The sequence below is a fragment of the Erpetoichthys calabaricus genome, chromosome 6, assembly GCF_900747795.2.
Source record: "Erpetoichthys calabaricus chromosome 6, fErpCal1.3, whole genome shotgun sequence".
Lineage (NCBI taxonomy): Eukaryota > Metazoa > Chordata > Cladistia > Polypteriformes > Polypteridae > Erpetoichthys > Erpetoichthys calabaricus.
The window spans coordinates 111,646,369-111,661,188 of NC_041399.2; the positions used below are offsets into that span (position 1 = coordinate 111,646,369).

At 34.2% G+C, this 14,820-nt stretch overlaps 1 protein-coding gene across 1 annotated transcript in view; it reads right to left on the reverse strand.

The window, feature by feature from the left end:
• Window positions 1-14,820, reverse strand: part of LOC114653501 (PH domain leucine-rich repeat-containing protein phosphatase 1) — a 235,710-nt gene that overhangs the window by 55,299 nt on the left and 165,591 nt on the right. Inside the window, 4 exon segments of the mRNA XM_028803859.2 lie at window positions 1,555-1,710; window positions 3,880-3,975; window positions 4,277-4,337; window positions 11,964-12,166. Coding sequence (XP_028659692.2) covers window positions 1,555-1,710; window positions 3,880-3,975; window positions 4,277-4,337; window positions 11,964-12,166 — 516 coding nt within the window.

The window sequence follows — 14,820 nt, forward strand, 5'->3', positions numbered from 1 at the left end:
AACTTTACACGGCAGTATAATTTGAGTGCTGTACATATAAGTTGGTGGCTGAGAAACAGGTTAATCCTATTGACACTGGCTTGCAAATTAAACTTCTGTGGTGTTGGAGTATCTCGCTTCCATTGTTTTAGGTGTTGTTTAGACTCTGGGACATAATGATGCATCAAATTTCCTTCCTCAATTATAAAATGCTTCTATATTCATTGGGTTTAGATTCTTGTACATTTTGGTAAGCTTCGAGTGTAATTCACTGTGAAGTATATGTATATGTTTTTCAGCATAAAGCATATATTATCTGTTATACAGTACATTATGCATATTTCCATACATGTTTCACTTTACAGTATATTCACCTTGCCTCGAAAGCTTGCATATTGTAATCTTTCTAGTTAGCCAATAAAAGGTGTCATTTCGCTTAACGTCTCACCACATCAAAACCTACAATTATTACTGCCTTAGTATACAGTGGATTTAAATAAATGTCTACCAGCAAATAAACAAAAGTTACTATTTGCTTTTACTCGTAATCATTCTAGTTAGCCAATAAAAGGTGTCATTTTGCTTAACTTCTCACCACATCAAAACCTAAAATTATTACTGCCTTAGTATACAGTGGATTTAAATAACTGTCTACCAGCAAATAAAGAAAAGTTACTATTTGCTTTTACTCACTCAAAAGCTCCATCCTGTTCTCTTTTTATCAATTCTGAATAACAGCATATTCTTCAGCTATAGAAAAAAATGTGCTTCATTCTGTTCAATCATGGCTATGCACTGACAAAAAAAATGTCCACCGAAGCGACTGACAGTGCTGCAGAATATTTTTCTTCATTTCAGCATAGGCCCCATACCTCCTCCGCTCTTCTAATCTCACTAGAATCACAGAAGGAGAAACAACACCTCCCTTCAAATGTTGTCTGTGGGTTGTCAAGGAACTTTAAAAGGAAAAACTGGGCCCCAAGGCTACAAAGGTTGAGAAACAGGACTATAAGATAAATGCTGGAATCCAGTCTGGCAATGAAATAGCAATCCCAAAGTGGTTTAGGAAAAAAAAAATTGACAGATTCTTTTATTGATGCTCTTATTAAAACTTTGTGGGAATTGTAGTCCCCACTTTGACATTTGAACAATGTGGCAGATACAGAAAGATGGCAGTAGGAGAATATACAAATAAACACCTTTCTTACTGGACCAGTTGTGAAAAACTGACTACACTTCCACACCTGGTCAGCACTTGCTAAACGTGTCTTCAGGGACAGTCGGACTGGCAGGCAGGCACACAGACACACAAATACAGTAATTTCATTTCAGTGCCCAGAAATGGAGGGACAATGTATAAAAGTGATTCTATATGGTGTGACTGAAATGTATACAGATACTCTTAAATTAAAGTCTGCAATGTGCACTTTAATCACATCTGAATTGTTTGATTTGTAATTTTAAACTGTGGAACAGAGGTGTAATTCAAGGAAAAACATTATGGAGGGCACTGGGCATATATTATATACCAAAAACTTAAAATTCTGTTCACAAAGAGACAGAGGTTAAACTTACTTGTCTGCCTTGACAAACAGGTTAGAAGGCAACTCCACGAGTTCATTGTGCTGCACATCCAGTACCTCTAAATGAGTGTGCTCAAGACGATCTGGAAGCCGCCGCAATTGGTTGTGACCAACAAGTAACTTTCTAAGGCTACTGTTACAGAACAACCTGAAAAAATAAAATATTAGACTTAAAAAACTGTTATAACTTACCACAAGCATTGTACATCAGTTCACTGCAAATCTGATAAATAACAGTTTAAATGATTCTTTAAAAAGCATGATTTCCATCAATGAATTAGCCATGCCTCTTACAGTAAACAGTGATAAACACAAATCAAACCTTTCTTCTGTTCTTTCACCAGTTACAAAATACAAGTTATCCAGCTAATATATACCAAGTAAATGAAGTGTGCCATGTTCATTTTCCAGTTCACCATTGCTATTCATTTGGAATAAGTAAGAAAGTAAGTTTCCATAGGAATGTGTACTTAATTTATTATAGTAATGAACAAAAACAAATGTAAACTCAGTCAATTCAAGTATTTACATGTCTATTTACTTAAAGATCAAATTAAATTTCTGAAAACTAAAATTAGATCAATGAAAATCTCTTGAGTGTAAAGCCATACATCATAACCTCAAATATGGAAACAACTGAAAAACAAAAGAAAGCCTTAATTTTTTTTCTTGCATATAAACAATCCCAACATAAAGTTTCAAACTTCTCCTAAGACTGGTCCAACTTACATATGTAAACTAACATGAATAAAAGAAGGTATGAAAGAATGAGTACTTAATAAGGGTACGTTGTAAGTAAGACATTAAATCTCATCTTGATTTCACTCCAGTTATATGAAAATAAAACTTTACTTTTTAACTTTAAATGTAAGGTTGTACATCTTTGATTATTCCAGGTGAACTTCAGAAGTTAAAAGTAATTTAACCAAGGCTTATTATATGCAGCATGTATTAAATTTAATTTGCATTGGACTCTGGATTCAGGTTGTTATTTGTGAAAAAATGTTGAAATGAAGAAAGACCATATAACTGCTACCCTATGCCTATTTCTAGCAAAATATTTGAACTGTACACTGTTAAAATGAAAATCATTCCTTTTCTAGAAAATATTAATTAGTTGCAAATAAATATTATGGATGTCATTTTATCTTATACAAAATATCTTTGTGGGTGGTTAAGGGCTACTGTAGCTGTTGTTTCCTTAAGAGGCATTAGCTCTCTGGAAATGTGTTCTTTTGAATTGCGGCGTTTTAATTAACCTGAATTGAAATAATTATAAATAAAAAAGGTATTATCCCCACCCCTCATGCAATATGACGGTTACAAGATTACACGAGAAGCATAAAGGATAATCTAGCTCTTTATTGATGGGTTCACGCGGTATTACAAATGGGAAGCTTATGACAGACATATCAAGCATGTGGGTATCTTGACCTACGCAGTCTGCCATCTTTCGTTTGCCACACTGAAAGGATTTTAACCGGACGGAAGACATAATCTTCCACCCGGCCTCGGACGGAAGACATAATCTTCCGCCCGGCAGCTTCAAAGTGTGTTGGCCATAGGTCCATTCTCATATACTGGTTGCTCCATGTGCAGGCTCTTGGCTCCGGATCCAAAAATACAGGAATAGCACAATGCCTACATACAGTTCTCATTCTTCCGACAAGGAAAGAGAATGGTGTGCTGAGAGAAGACAGAAATATACTAGTCTGTCTTTAGGCTGATTATTCAATTCTCCAGTTGTCTGTGGCTCTCTTGTACTGTGCTTGGCTCTGCAATTCTAAATGCTGATGCTGTGCCCCTGTGTACCCATACTTGATCGTCCTGTATGAATGAGTCCATAACAGTGGGCACAGAGAACAGTGACATTAAACTTAAATAACAAAACATAGTATAACAGCTGTCATTCAGGAAATAAAAAAGATCTCTGAAATGCGTGGGTGTCATTATTTTAAAGATTTTAAATTTTAAAAACTAAGCAGTGCAATAATTTAATTTGATACAAATACCATTTCATAATCCCTATGGCCCTGTGTATAAGTTCCTTCATTGTTTACCAGTAAGGCTACCATTTCCAACAACTGGAACATAGGTTATCATCAAATTGCAGAGTGTTCATCAAATTCAGGCCACGCAGAGCACTGAATCTGGAAGTTTTGTACTAGTTAAATCCTAAATTTAACAGAACATTTACCCAATTTAAACATTTAATATGTTAGTGTAGACACTTCTAATTATACTAATTTTATGGAATTCTAAACAGTACCAAAAAATGAAGGTGTTGCTGACAGTGAACCAATTTTTTAATACCCACCTTGCAGGTAGTTCACAGATCTCATTAGAGCTAATATCTAAAACTTCAAGTTTCTTGCTTTCACATATCCAACCTGGCAGACTCTCCAAGCAGTTCCTTGAATTGGAAAAGTTAATAAACAATTTAAAGAAAACAGCAGTGTTAAGGGAAACATCTAATTTTCTATTCCATTTTACATCCAATTTCCCCTTGCTACATGCTTATAGTAAAAACATGAAGTAAACTGAAAAGTTATTTTTGTCTTCTTATCCATGAGAAATAAAACCTACCACATATTTTATAAGATTATAGTGAAAAAACATAAATAGTAAAAAAAAAAAGTTTTTTGGAAAAGCTACAGAAGTAAATAAAATTTGACTAGCTGTTTAGTAAAGAAAAGTGCTAGTGTACTACATACCGAGAGACATCCATGTAGGTGAGATTGCTTGGGACAGGATAAACATCAAGTTGTTTAAGCTCTGAAAATAATTACACAACACTGAAATGACAATTTGGACAATAATTTTAAAAAATTTAAAATCACTGCTTCAATTTGTATTTTTTTCAAAGCAGATATATATTACAGCAAAGACACAACAACAACAAAAAGCAAAATGCAAATTAAGGGAAACAATTGTATGAGAAAACTATGTTAACTTAATCCGGTGATGTGTTGAAATTTGAACTTTATTATTTAAAAGTGCATTGCTCCACAAACAAAGCCACGATGCTGTAAATAGTAATATAAACAAAAATAAACCATAATACATTTAAACATGGCTGTTGTGAATCTAATCCATTCCTGATAAACCTCTTCAGAGGTTGAATGTTCATAACAGAGAATAATAATTAGCATTAACTAAATAGAAGTAAAGTTAAAGGGATCATTAGCCCCAAAAAATTCAAAATGTATGCTCAAATAACATAAAAATACATAACAATTAGGCAAGATTAGTTTATTAATAAAATTAGTCATCAAAAGAATCCTAATAAGACAGTTCCCTTCATTAAATTATATTTACTAAGGTTGTTTACTTGTGATTTGACACTAAGTTTCACACTCAAAACAATGTCCTTTTCAGTCTTTCTTGGACTTTCTAACTCTTTCACAATCATTTTTGAAACCACAATGAACAAGATAATGGAAGAAGACAAATGAGCAACATGCATGACAAGTAGACTGAACATAGCATGTGAACGCAACATCTATGAGAAAAACTGAAACAGTGTTTGTGCATTACCAACAGCTACGCCCACAAATATCCAATGGCACTGTGTTCTACAGACTGCTCTAAAGTGTAACTGGAATGATCAGGTGTTAGTGCTAGTAGTGTGCGTTTGAATATCATCTCAGTCTCAGTCTTTTTAAAGAGGAAAATCAACCTTTAATTTGGTTTCTAAGATGATAAATGGTATTAAAATCTGTACTGTTTTTAATACCAGATGGAGAGTTCTACAAAGGAAGGGTAATGAGGTATGTCACTATGTTTAAAACTTTATAATTTTTGAAATGCAAAGAACAGAATTAGAAAGGCTCAAAATGAAATGGACTTTGACTAAGTAATGAGTAAGAAAACAACCAACATGAGATCTCAGTTACCTTAAAATCTTTCAAAGGATAATAAAACAGGTAATGAGTAAGAAAACAACCAACATGAGATCTCAGTTACCTTAAAATCTTTCAAAGGATAATAAAACAGAAGTTGTGTATTTTTGAAGTTAAATGATAATTTAATATTTATTTATGTATTTACTTTTACAATCATAGTATGCAGTAATTGCATTTTTAAGTGAAGCTTTATTTAGGGGAAAAAAAAAGTCTTCAAAAGCAGCTGACAATTCACAACTCTAAAAAAGAAACTGTTGCCACAAAATTTAATGAAAATCTCTAGTTCAAAGTTGCAAATTTAATGGTAACACACAACATGTAGAAGCATTCTGGAAGTATGTTAATGACAAGTAAGTTTTTGGTGGAAAATCATTAACAATTCAGAAAGAAAACTTTGTCTTATAACTATTCGCGTAATACAATACTATTACTAAAAACAGGCCATAAATATGTACACCCAGGATATGATGTTAAAATGAAAATGTTAGGTAGCTTAACCTTCTCATTAAACCCTTCAATAATACAGAAACTCTGAGGGTGTGACTAGTAGGGCTTAGATTAAAAGTCAATACCATAATATACTATTATAGCAGTGCATCAAACATTTCAGAACACCCATTTGGAAGCCTGTGAGAAAAAACACATTGTAATAAGCAACCAGGTACAAATTATGCCACTAAACATAATCTACAGTATAATAATAATCTAACTCTAATAAACATTATCCATTTAGTCCTGTCATCTTTCAATTTATTTTTGGAATATTCTGCTCAAATAATCACTAGATCATGACCCTAAACTGGATATGCAACTTAAAAAAACTGATAGAATGGAAAATGGTAATAAATCTCCAAAAGTACATTCTTAATGACACCTGGTAACTCACTAGCAACAGAAATCATTTTGTTGTGGCAAAAACTGGCAGGGTACAAACTCTTTTAGAGTATGTGATACATAATCACAGTCTGTGTTTCACACACTTAAGAACTGGGGACTATGTATTTGCAAAATGAGTAATGTAGAGACCTTTGGCAGCAGGTTAATTTCATACAAAACTTCAAAAGATAGCAGTCTCCCCTGTAGGGTATATGAATTAATTTATCAGACATTTCACATATGCACAGCTTGTTCACAACATAAAACACAAAAGAAAGGGGCCAATCAACTAAAACTAGCATGTTTTACATCTATTAAAATGATTATTATAAATAACATGAAGAGGGGATTTAAAAGTCACTAAACAAATACTGTCTACTAGTTGAAATGATATCTGTTGTTCTATGTTCAAGAATGCTTTCTAATATTGGTGTTAATATTTAATGAACTTTCATGTGGGCCCCCAGGTTCTTGTTTAAGAACTCATTTTATTAAAGTGGTCTACTAAATCCCTCCACACTTTTTATAAACTCAGAACTCCCCACTGTCCATGAATCAGTTTAGCAGATGTTCTATAGACTGTTTCTACCACTGATGTATCTTTTTAAGGTGCGTTTGCATATAATGCGTAAAATACCTATTGCGGAAACCCATGTCTGTCTGCATGAAACAACTCATCCCCCAACCATTTACCAATTTTGTTAAGAAATGGTATACTTATTTTTCAAAGAAATTTGCCCAAACAGTTCAATTTTCGGCACAATATTAGATGCAGAGAAGACCATGTGTGCAAACAGCTCACACATCACACCACCTTAATAAGGTAATCAATACAATACAAAAAAGACACTTCCCTGAAAATAAATGGAAGGAGAAAGAAATTTTGCAAGGATACACAAGACTGAATCGATCAAACTACATTATCTGTAGATTACTATTATAAAAAAAATAATGTTATCAGCCAGCAGATAAATGGTGTTTATGCTAATTGATAACATGGAAAAGGTGCAGCTGCCTTAAATGATATAAAAATAGGATGGGTTTAAAAGTAAACAGTGGTGTCAGGAGATGGGAAGCTTCAGTGGCTTAAGCCCCTGATCCCTGGCTCCCAGCCCCTAGTCTCTCAGTCTCAGATATACACTAATAATAGTAGCAAGTGCAGGATCTTCTTACTCATCGTGTACCATTCACATTCCTGTTGCACAATAAATCAATTCCTTTCCAATTTCTTAATTACTAATATTAATAGCTAGACAGGGAACTTAATTCAGTTCCTTTTCTCCTATCAAATGGTAATATTGATACTGATTTTATACTAGTATTGGTCATTTTATATTAACAGATATTTTTCGGTTTGTAATTATTAGATACTACTATACTGGAATTAATTTCAAATATGTCATGTTTAAGAAAATTGAACAATTTAATTACAGGCTCTTCACAACTAACACAAATCAGTCAATCACTTGAATTACAATATGCCGTGTATGAAACCTATTGAGCCACCACAAGCTTTATTTGTACTCAGTTTAACTCCACTGTAAAGTGCTGTTAAAAAAGCAAGTATTTAATGTAGTCTATAAACACATGTAATTGCATTCTGTTATCGCTATTACTTTTGAAAATGACTCATTGTTACAAAATGATTTAATAAACAAAAATGCAATAACTGACTCTTGGATGAAGTAAATAAAAAAATGTGAAATGCTCCAACTTTCATATCAGTTAAATTAAATTGCTGCACACACCTGAATGTGAACATTGAATTGTTGGAGGGGGTTTGGCCCCCATTTTACATGATGTGGTCTTACAAGGACATTGTACACCTTAATGATAATGTCTCTTGACATTATTGTACTGAACCATGGTGCTATGTTATCTAGGATCCCAGTTGCCTTAAACATTAAATCAGGTTTATATACTAAATGATGCCAGTCCACTATGACTTCCAAATATATTTTTCATAATTTATACACAAATTTCAGACTCCACTCCATGTTTCATTATCTCTAATATTTATTTACATCCTAAATAAACCAAACTTCAGGTTACAATAAGTTTAATCTGCCACTTATCTTCAGTACTCTCTAAATACTGTCCAGGTTCACCAGCAAGATTTTGTTAATTACAGGGCAACAACTGTTCTAGTTTTGTGTCCGCTGCAGCATTACCTACCTTTCAAGTTAGTTACATTGTTAAGCAGCTGACTGATATTAATTAAAAAGAGAAGTGATCTTTTGAATTAATGATTACTGACAGAATCCACTTTTAACATCATCTAATTCAGAAAAAGGCATCAAAACCTGTTGCTGATCTGCATGCTGCACACTGAATTCTTTCTTCTTTAATTTGCTTGCTAGGCTCACTACAACTACTTATGAAATGCTTTCTGAAAATTAAAAACATTAACATACTTGTAATTTGCACCTTTATGATCAAATGTCTTCTTGTTAATAAAATTCTACCCGTGTTGACTACTCACTTTTATAACTGAATGTGATTTATGTTGCTCAATTGTCTCTTGAATAATCATTTCTGGACATTGGTTTCTAGGATCAACCCAATAGACTATACTAAATATATAACTGGTGATTATTTTGATTTCATACTTTGTAATTTTAGCAGTACATCTCTCTCTGTAATCTCCAAATCACAAAGTACTTCGTTAATATACTCTGTAGGGAATTTCTTTACATTGATAGATTTAAGCGAAATATGAATTGTGGCTTGTGAGCATTTTCTATTTTCTTTTCTTTATAACTTATTTTCCAGTTATTTTTATTAATTTAATTATTTAATACTAGTCATTTAGCCCGTTACAATAACGGACACTAGAACAGTAGTGCATAAACATTAGTAGGAACAGTCTATATTAAATGGCAAGGGACTTTGACCTTATTCTTTTTGTTGGTCGTATTTTTCTTTCTTTCAGCCTTTCTTTTGTTGATGTTTACTTGCTGAGCTGACCGTTCTTCGTGGGCTGCTGCCGTGTATTGTGTGTCTTTAATTTTCTGTGACAGTAATACTGTCTTGTACGGCTCTATTCAATAAGGGCGCGCACAGAAAGGCGAGCTTCAAAAGGGCGACCTCAATTGAGCGCGGCGAATAAAGGCGTTCATAGATAATTTAGTTCAAATGGCTCTGGAATATGTGACGAGCAACAGGTGCAGATCTTTATTTACGCACGCCTTTATTCGCTGCGCCCAATTGAGGTTGCCCTTTTGAGGCTCGCCTTTTTGTGCGCGCCCTTATTGAAGGATGCCTGTGCGCGCCCTTATTGAAGGATACCGTCTTGTACGTCCGCAATATATCTTTAATTTTCTCTGGCGGTAATACAGGCATGCGCGCCGGTAATATGCCTTTAATCTCCTCTGACAGTAATACTGGCTTGTATGTGGCTGTAATATGCGTCACTGCATTGTGTACCTTTAATTTCCTCTCGCAGTAATACTGGTTTGTATTTCCGTAAAATGCCTCTAACTTTCTCTGACAGTAATATCGCGCATTGCACCGTGCCCCGCGCATGCGCACTTCATCAGAAGACACCCACACACGGACACCTGGACGCACATAGGGATTTTATATATATAGATATTTCACATCAACGTTTTTGTTCTTTTAGTACTGAAACACTGAAAGAACCTCTTAGGATTTTGCTTTTTCAGCTATACAGTATTCTTTTCATACTGCTTTTCACTGTTGTGGCTAGAAGCCATGTTGTTAGCTTAAATGTTGTTTGATTTATATGCATTAATAAACCTTTTTTCTTGTGCAATTTTTTTCATACCTTCTTACAAATCCAAAAATATTTCTGTTTAACTTGCTATGGCTTGTAAATACTGGAAAGAACATTTTCTGTAACGTAATATTGCTTTAAATTAACCCAACTGCCCATTCATTCCCACTCTCTAAACTTCATCCCAGTTTGTGTACTTAAGAATTTACTTTTACTCAATAAACATTACATTCTATAATCTGTTTTAAGCAAGTAATATTAAAATTACTTGCTTAAAATTAGCAAGTAATATTAAGCTTAGTCAAACATCTTGTTTCATTTGTGCTATTTGGTGTAATTAAGGATTGTTTATTTAACCAAATAAATCCCCAGTCTTGTGTTCTGCTATGTTTTGGGCTTGTTACAATTTACATTCAGGTAATTAAAATGATCCTTTAAGTAGAATCCTCCTGCCATCTAAAGTTGGTCTGATATTGCTAAAATGCTAACATATTGACATTCACTTGCATGGGATGGGTCAACAGCACACACTCAGTGTTTTGCCTCTATAAATGCATTTTGGGTCATACAGGTGCGACTCACCATGACTTTACAGTCGTACACAGCATTATGTATATATTTAGATAATAAAAATAAATATAACGTAAAGGTTAACAAATCACACTTAAAGCACAAAAACCACTAACAAATTAAAATTATAATTTTAGCATGCAGAAGCTAGGGATCAGTAACCATAACCCACCTAAGGCAGAGTCAAAGGAAATCATGCAAGACACTGACAAGGATACCTGAACTTGGTATGATGAGGTAGCTTGCAGAGATCCCTAACATAGAATGAGACCTGAATAAATATTTTCAAATGTTAGCTAAACTATGAACTGTACATGCTTGTGAAAACTGACCATACCATTTTATACGCTTGTGGTCTTGTCAAGTAACGTGATGACTGATAAACAGAAGTGTGCACATGCTTTATGGTGCTAAACTACAGTTTTAACATGCCTGATATTGCAAGGTTAGGCTCCAGGTGTTGTGGTCCTGTACTGTACTAAACAGGTTAAGATAACAGCTGTGATACTAGTAATGTGTCAAAATATTTTTAAAAGAATGTATTAAAAATTGCATTAAGAATTCAAACTCCTTGCATAAACACTGCAGGCTAACAAGTATAATTGATGGTGGTTAACCTCAACTTTTTTTTTAAAATGTACTTTCAAACATATAGTATATAATAAAAATACATGCTTGTATTTCAAGTGTCCCTTCCTTTGGGCATACTTTCAAGAATGAGAATAAAAAATTAAGAAAGAACTACCTTTATGAAATTTAAGTTCTTTTCCTGAATATTATTTCTGTTTGTGTAATGAACTCCACCATGTAAGAAAATCTTTCTGGATTGCTTTCAGTATACTACTAGAGAAACCCCCACTGTGCACTTGACATTCTAACCTCAAGTAATAGTGACTTTTAAAAACACATGTTTTATTAATGTGTATTAAAAACCTAGAATTTACATTAGAATAAAATTTCCATTTACCAGATATGTGTGCACTTAAGACATGCTTTTACCAAACTCTGTTTTGAAGTCTGTGGTAAATCCTCATCTGAATCTTCTGCAATTATTAATTTATTTACCAGTAAATACATAATTACATGTCAGAATATTTGTAAAAATAATCACAGTCATACAAAAATGTACAACAAGTTATGCATTCTTCATATTTATAGAGTTAGGTGCCAAAATAATTTCCATAAAACCTTGGACTATCAAATGTTTCAGTGATTAATTTAATGCAAATTCTAAAAAGCATGTAAACAGAAAACAAGTAAATACAAAATTTTGGACATGCTTATTAAACCTGGAAATCATATATTTCACCTTACCATTACAGGATGCATGGAGTCCCTTTATCAAGAATCCGTTGACTTTAAGGGCAGTCAGTTGATTCCTTTCACAATGTAATACTTCTAGTTTACCAAAAGCAGTGGAATCCAGCTCCATTAACTGATTGTCCCTCAGATCAAGATAGGTAACATTTTGAAGACAATTGCTGCCGTTTAAAATAAGTTCCTTAATCCTGTTGAGCCTAAACACAGCAAGCACAAAACTTATTACAATAAGAAAAATAAAATGTGGTCATATTATACAAAAAGAAAAATATCAAGCTCAGAAATAATTATTTGCTTTAGGGAGATTAAGTATAGGGATTAATTGGCTCCATTAAACACAAAAAAATGTCTCTCTGTACATGTTTCTGCCTGAGTATAAGAACAAAAATATCATTAACAAGCACATTCAAAGCAGAACATGATTATGAAAGCACTCAATATTTAATGGAGATAGGGATTATGGAAGGAAGGGACTGTAATTACCAATGAATGGTGATGATGCCCCATTAACCTTTAATACCTGGAAATGCTGTACCCTTCTCAATTGTTTTAACTGTAGATGAAGTCACCCAAAGCTTTTACGCTACCCAAAAAAAAAAAAAAAAAAAAAAATAAAAAATCACAACATTCAGTCATTACAATACTTTGAGATTCAAATTTCTATTATAGTGCCATTCTTTAGAGGCAACTGATCTCAGAAATCAAACATTCAACAGAAATTGACAGTCACAAAGAAAGGAGGATGCACAGCCTTTCTTTAAACACTAACACACAACTTCAACCTGCCTTCAACCCCAGATTTTGCACCTAACATATAGCTTGCCTGAAAGAGCGAATAAAGTCTTGCTTCAAAAGTAGACAACTAATTCCAGGTCTCTGGGAAGTTGAAAACAGTTATATCAAACATTAGATGGGCCCACTGGACTAGTTATTTTTACTTGAGAAGATTAAAGGAGTGTACATCAGAATCTTCCAAGTTCCAGATATATTTTAAATTACTATATTTGTTCCCTAAGACTCTTAAGATTGATTCACCTCCACATATTCTGTGATGGTGCACTGGTAGTTTTCTGACTTCACATATGCACTAGACTAGAAAATCCCTAGGAAGTATACTGGGTTTTGACCTCAGCTACTGCTAGGAGTACTTTCTTGAGATACTTGTAATATGTTTGTTCACAGATGCTCTCAACCCAGGAGTACACCGATAAATTCCTGGGATAACTTGCAAGTGTGGTAGGGGGTAAAGGGAAAATATTTCACATTGTCTCAAACACTCTACATGAAGAAAATATTTCACATTGTGAAGTTTGTTGTTTTTATTAGGAAAGGTTTTCATGCATTGAAACTGGTGTTTTTAAAAAAAATTACACTGTATTAAGCTAACCAAACTTAATTTGTTTCTGCACAGTGCCATGAAAAGGTATTTTCTCCATTCCTGATTTCCCCTGTTATTGCAAATTTTTGACACTCAATATTTTTAGGTCTTCAACCAAAATCAAATATAATGTAAAGGGCACCTGAGTAAGAAAAATACAGTTGAGCTTGAAAGTTTGTGAATCCTTTAGAATTTTCTATATTTCTGCATAAATATGACATAAAACATCATCAGATTTTCACTCAAGTCCTAAAAGTAGATAAAGAGAAACCATTTAAACAAATGAGACAAAAATATTATACTTGGTCATTTATTTATTGAGGAAAATGAATCAAATATTACATATTTGTGAGTGGCAAAAGTATGTGAACCTCTAGGATTAGCAGTTAGTTTGAAGGTGAAATTAGAGTCAGGTGTTTTCAATCAATGGGATGACAATCAGGTGTGAGTGGGCACCCTGTGTTATTTAAAGAACAGGGATCTATCAAAGTATGCTCTTCACAACACATGTTTGTGGAAGTGTATCATGGCACGAACAAAGGAGATTTCTGAGGACCTCAGAAAAAGAGTTGTTGATGCTCTTCAGGATGGAAAAGGTTACAAAACCATCTCTAAAGAGTTTGGACTCCACCAAGCCACAGACAGACAAATTGTGTACAAATGGAGGAAATTCAAGACCATTCTTACCCTCCCCCGGAGTGGTCGACCAACAAAGATCACTCTAAGAGCAAGGTGTGTAATAGTCGGCGAGGTCACAAAGGACCCCAGGGTAACTTCTAAGCAACTGAAGGCCTCTCTCACATTGGCTAATGTTCATGTTCATGAGTCCACCATCAGGAGAACACTGAACAACAATGGTGTGCATTGCAGGGTTGCAAGGAGAAAGCCACTGCTCTCCAAAAAAAACATTGCTGCTCGTCTGCAGTTTGCTAAAGATCACGTGGACAAACCAGAAGGTTATTGGAAGAATGTTTTGTGGACGGAGGAGACCAAAATAGAACTTTCTGGTTTAAATGAAAAGTGTTATGTTTGGAGAAAGAAAAACACTGCATTCCAGCATAAGAACCTTATCCCATCTGTGAAACATGGTGGTGGTAGTATCATGGTTTGGGCCTGTTTTGCTGCATCTGGGCCAGGACGGCTTGCCTTCATTGATGGAACAATGAATTCTGAATTATGTCAGAGAATTCTAAAGGAAAATGTCAGGACATCTGTCCATGAACTGAATCTCAAGAGAAGGTGGGTCATGCAGCAAGACAACGACCCTAAGTATACAAGGCGTTCTACCAAAGAATGGTTAAAGAAGAATAAAGTTAATGTTTTGGAATGGCCAAGTCAAAGTCCTGACCTTAATCCAATTGAAATGTTGTGGAAGGACCTGAAGCGAGCAGTTAATGTGAGGAAACCCACCAACATCCCAGAGTTGAAGCTGTTCTGTACGGAGGAATGGGCTAAAATTCCTCCAAGCCGGTG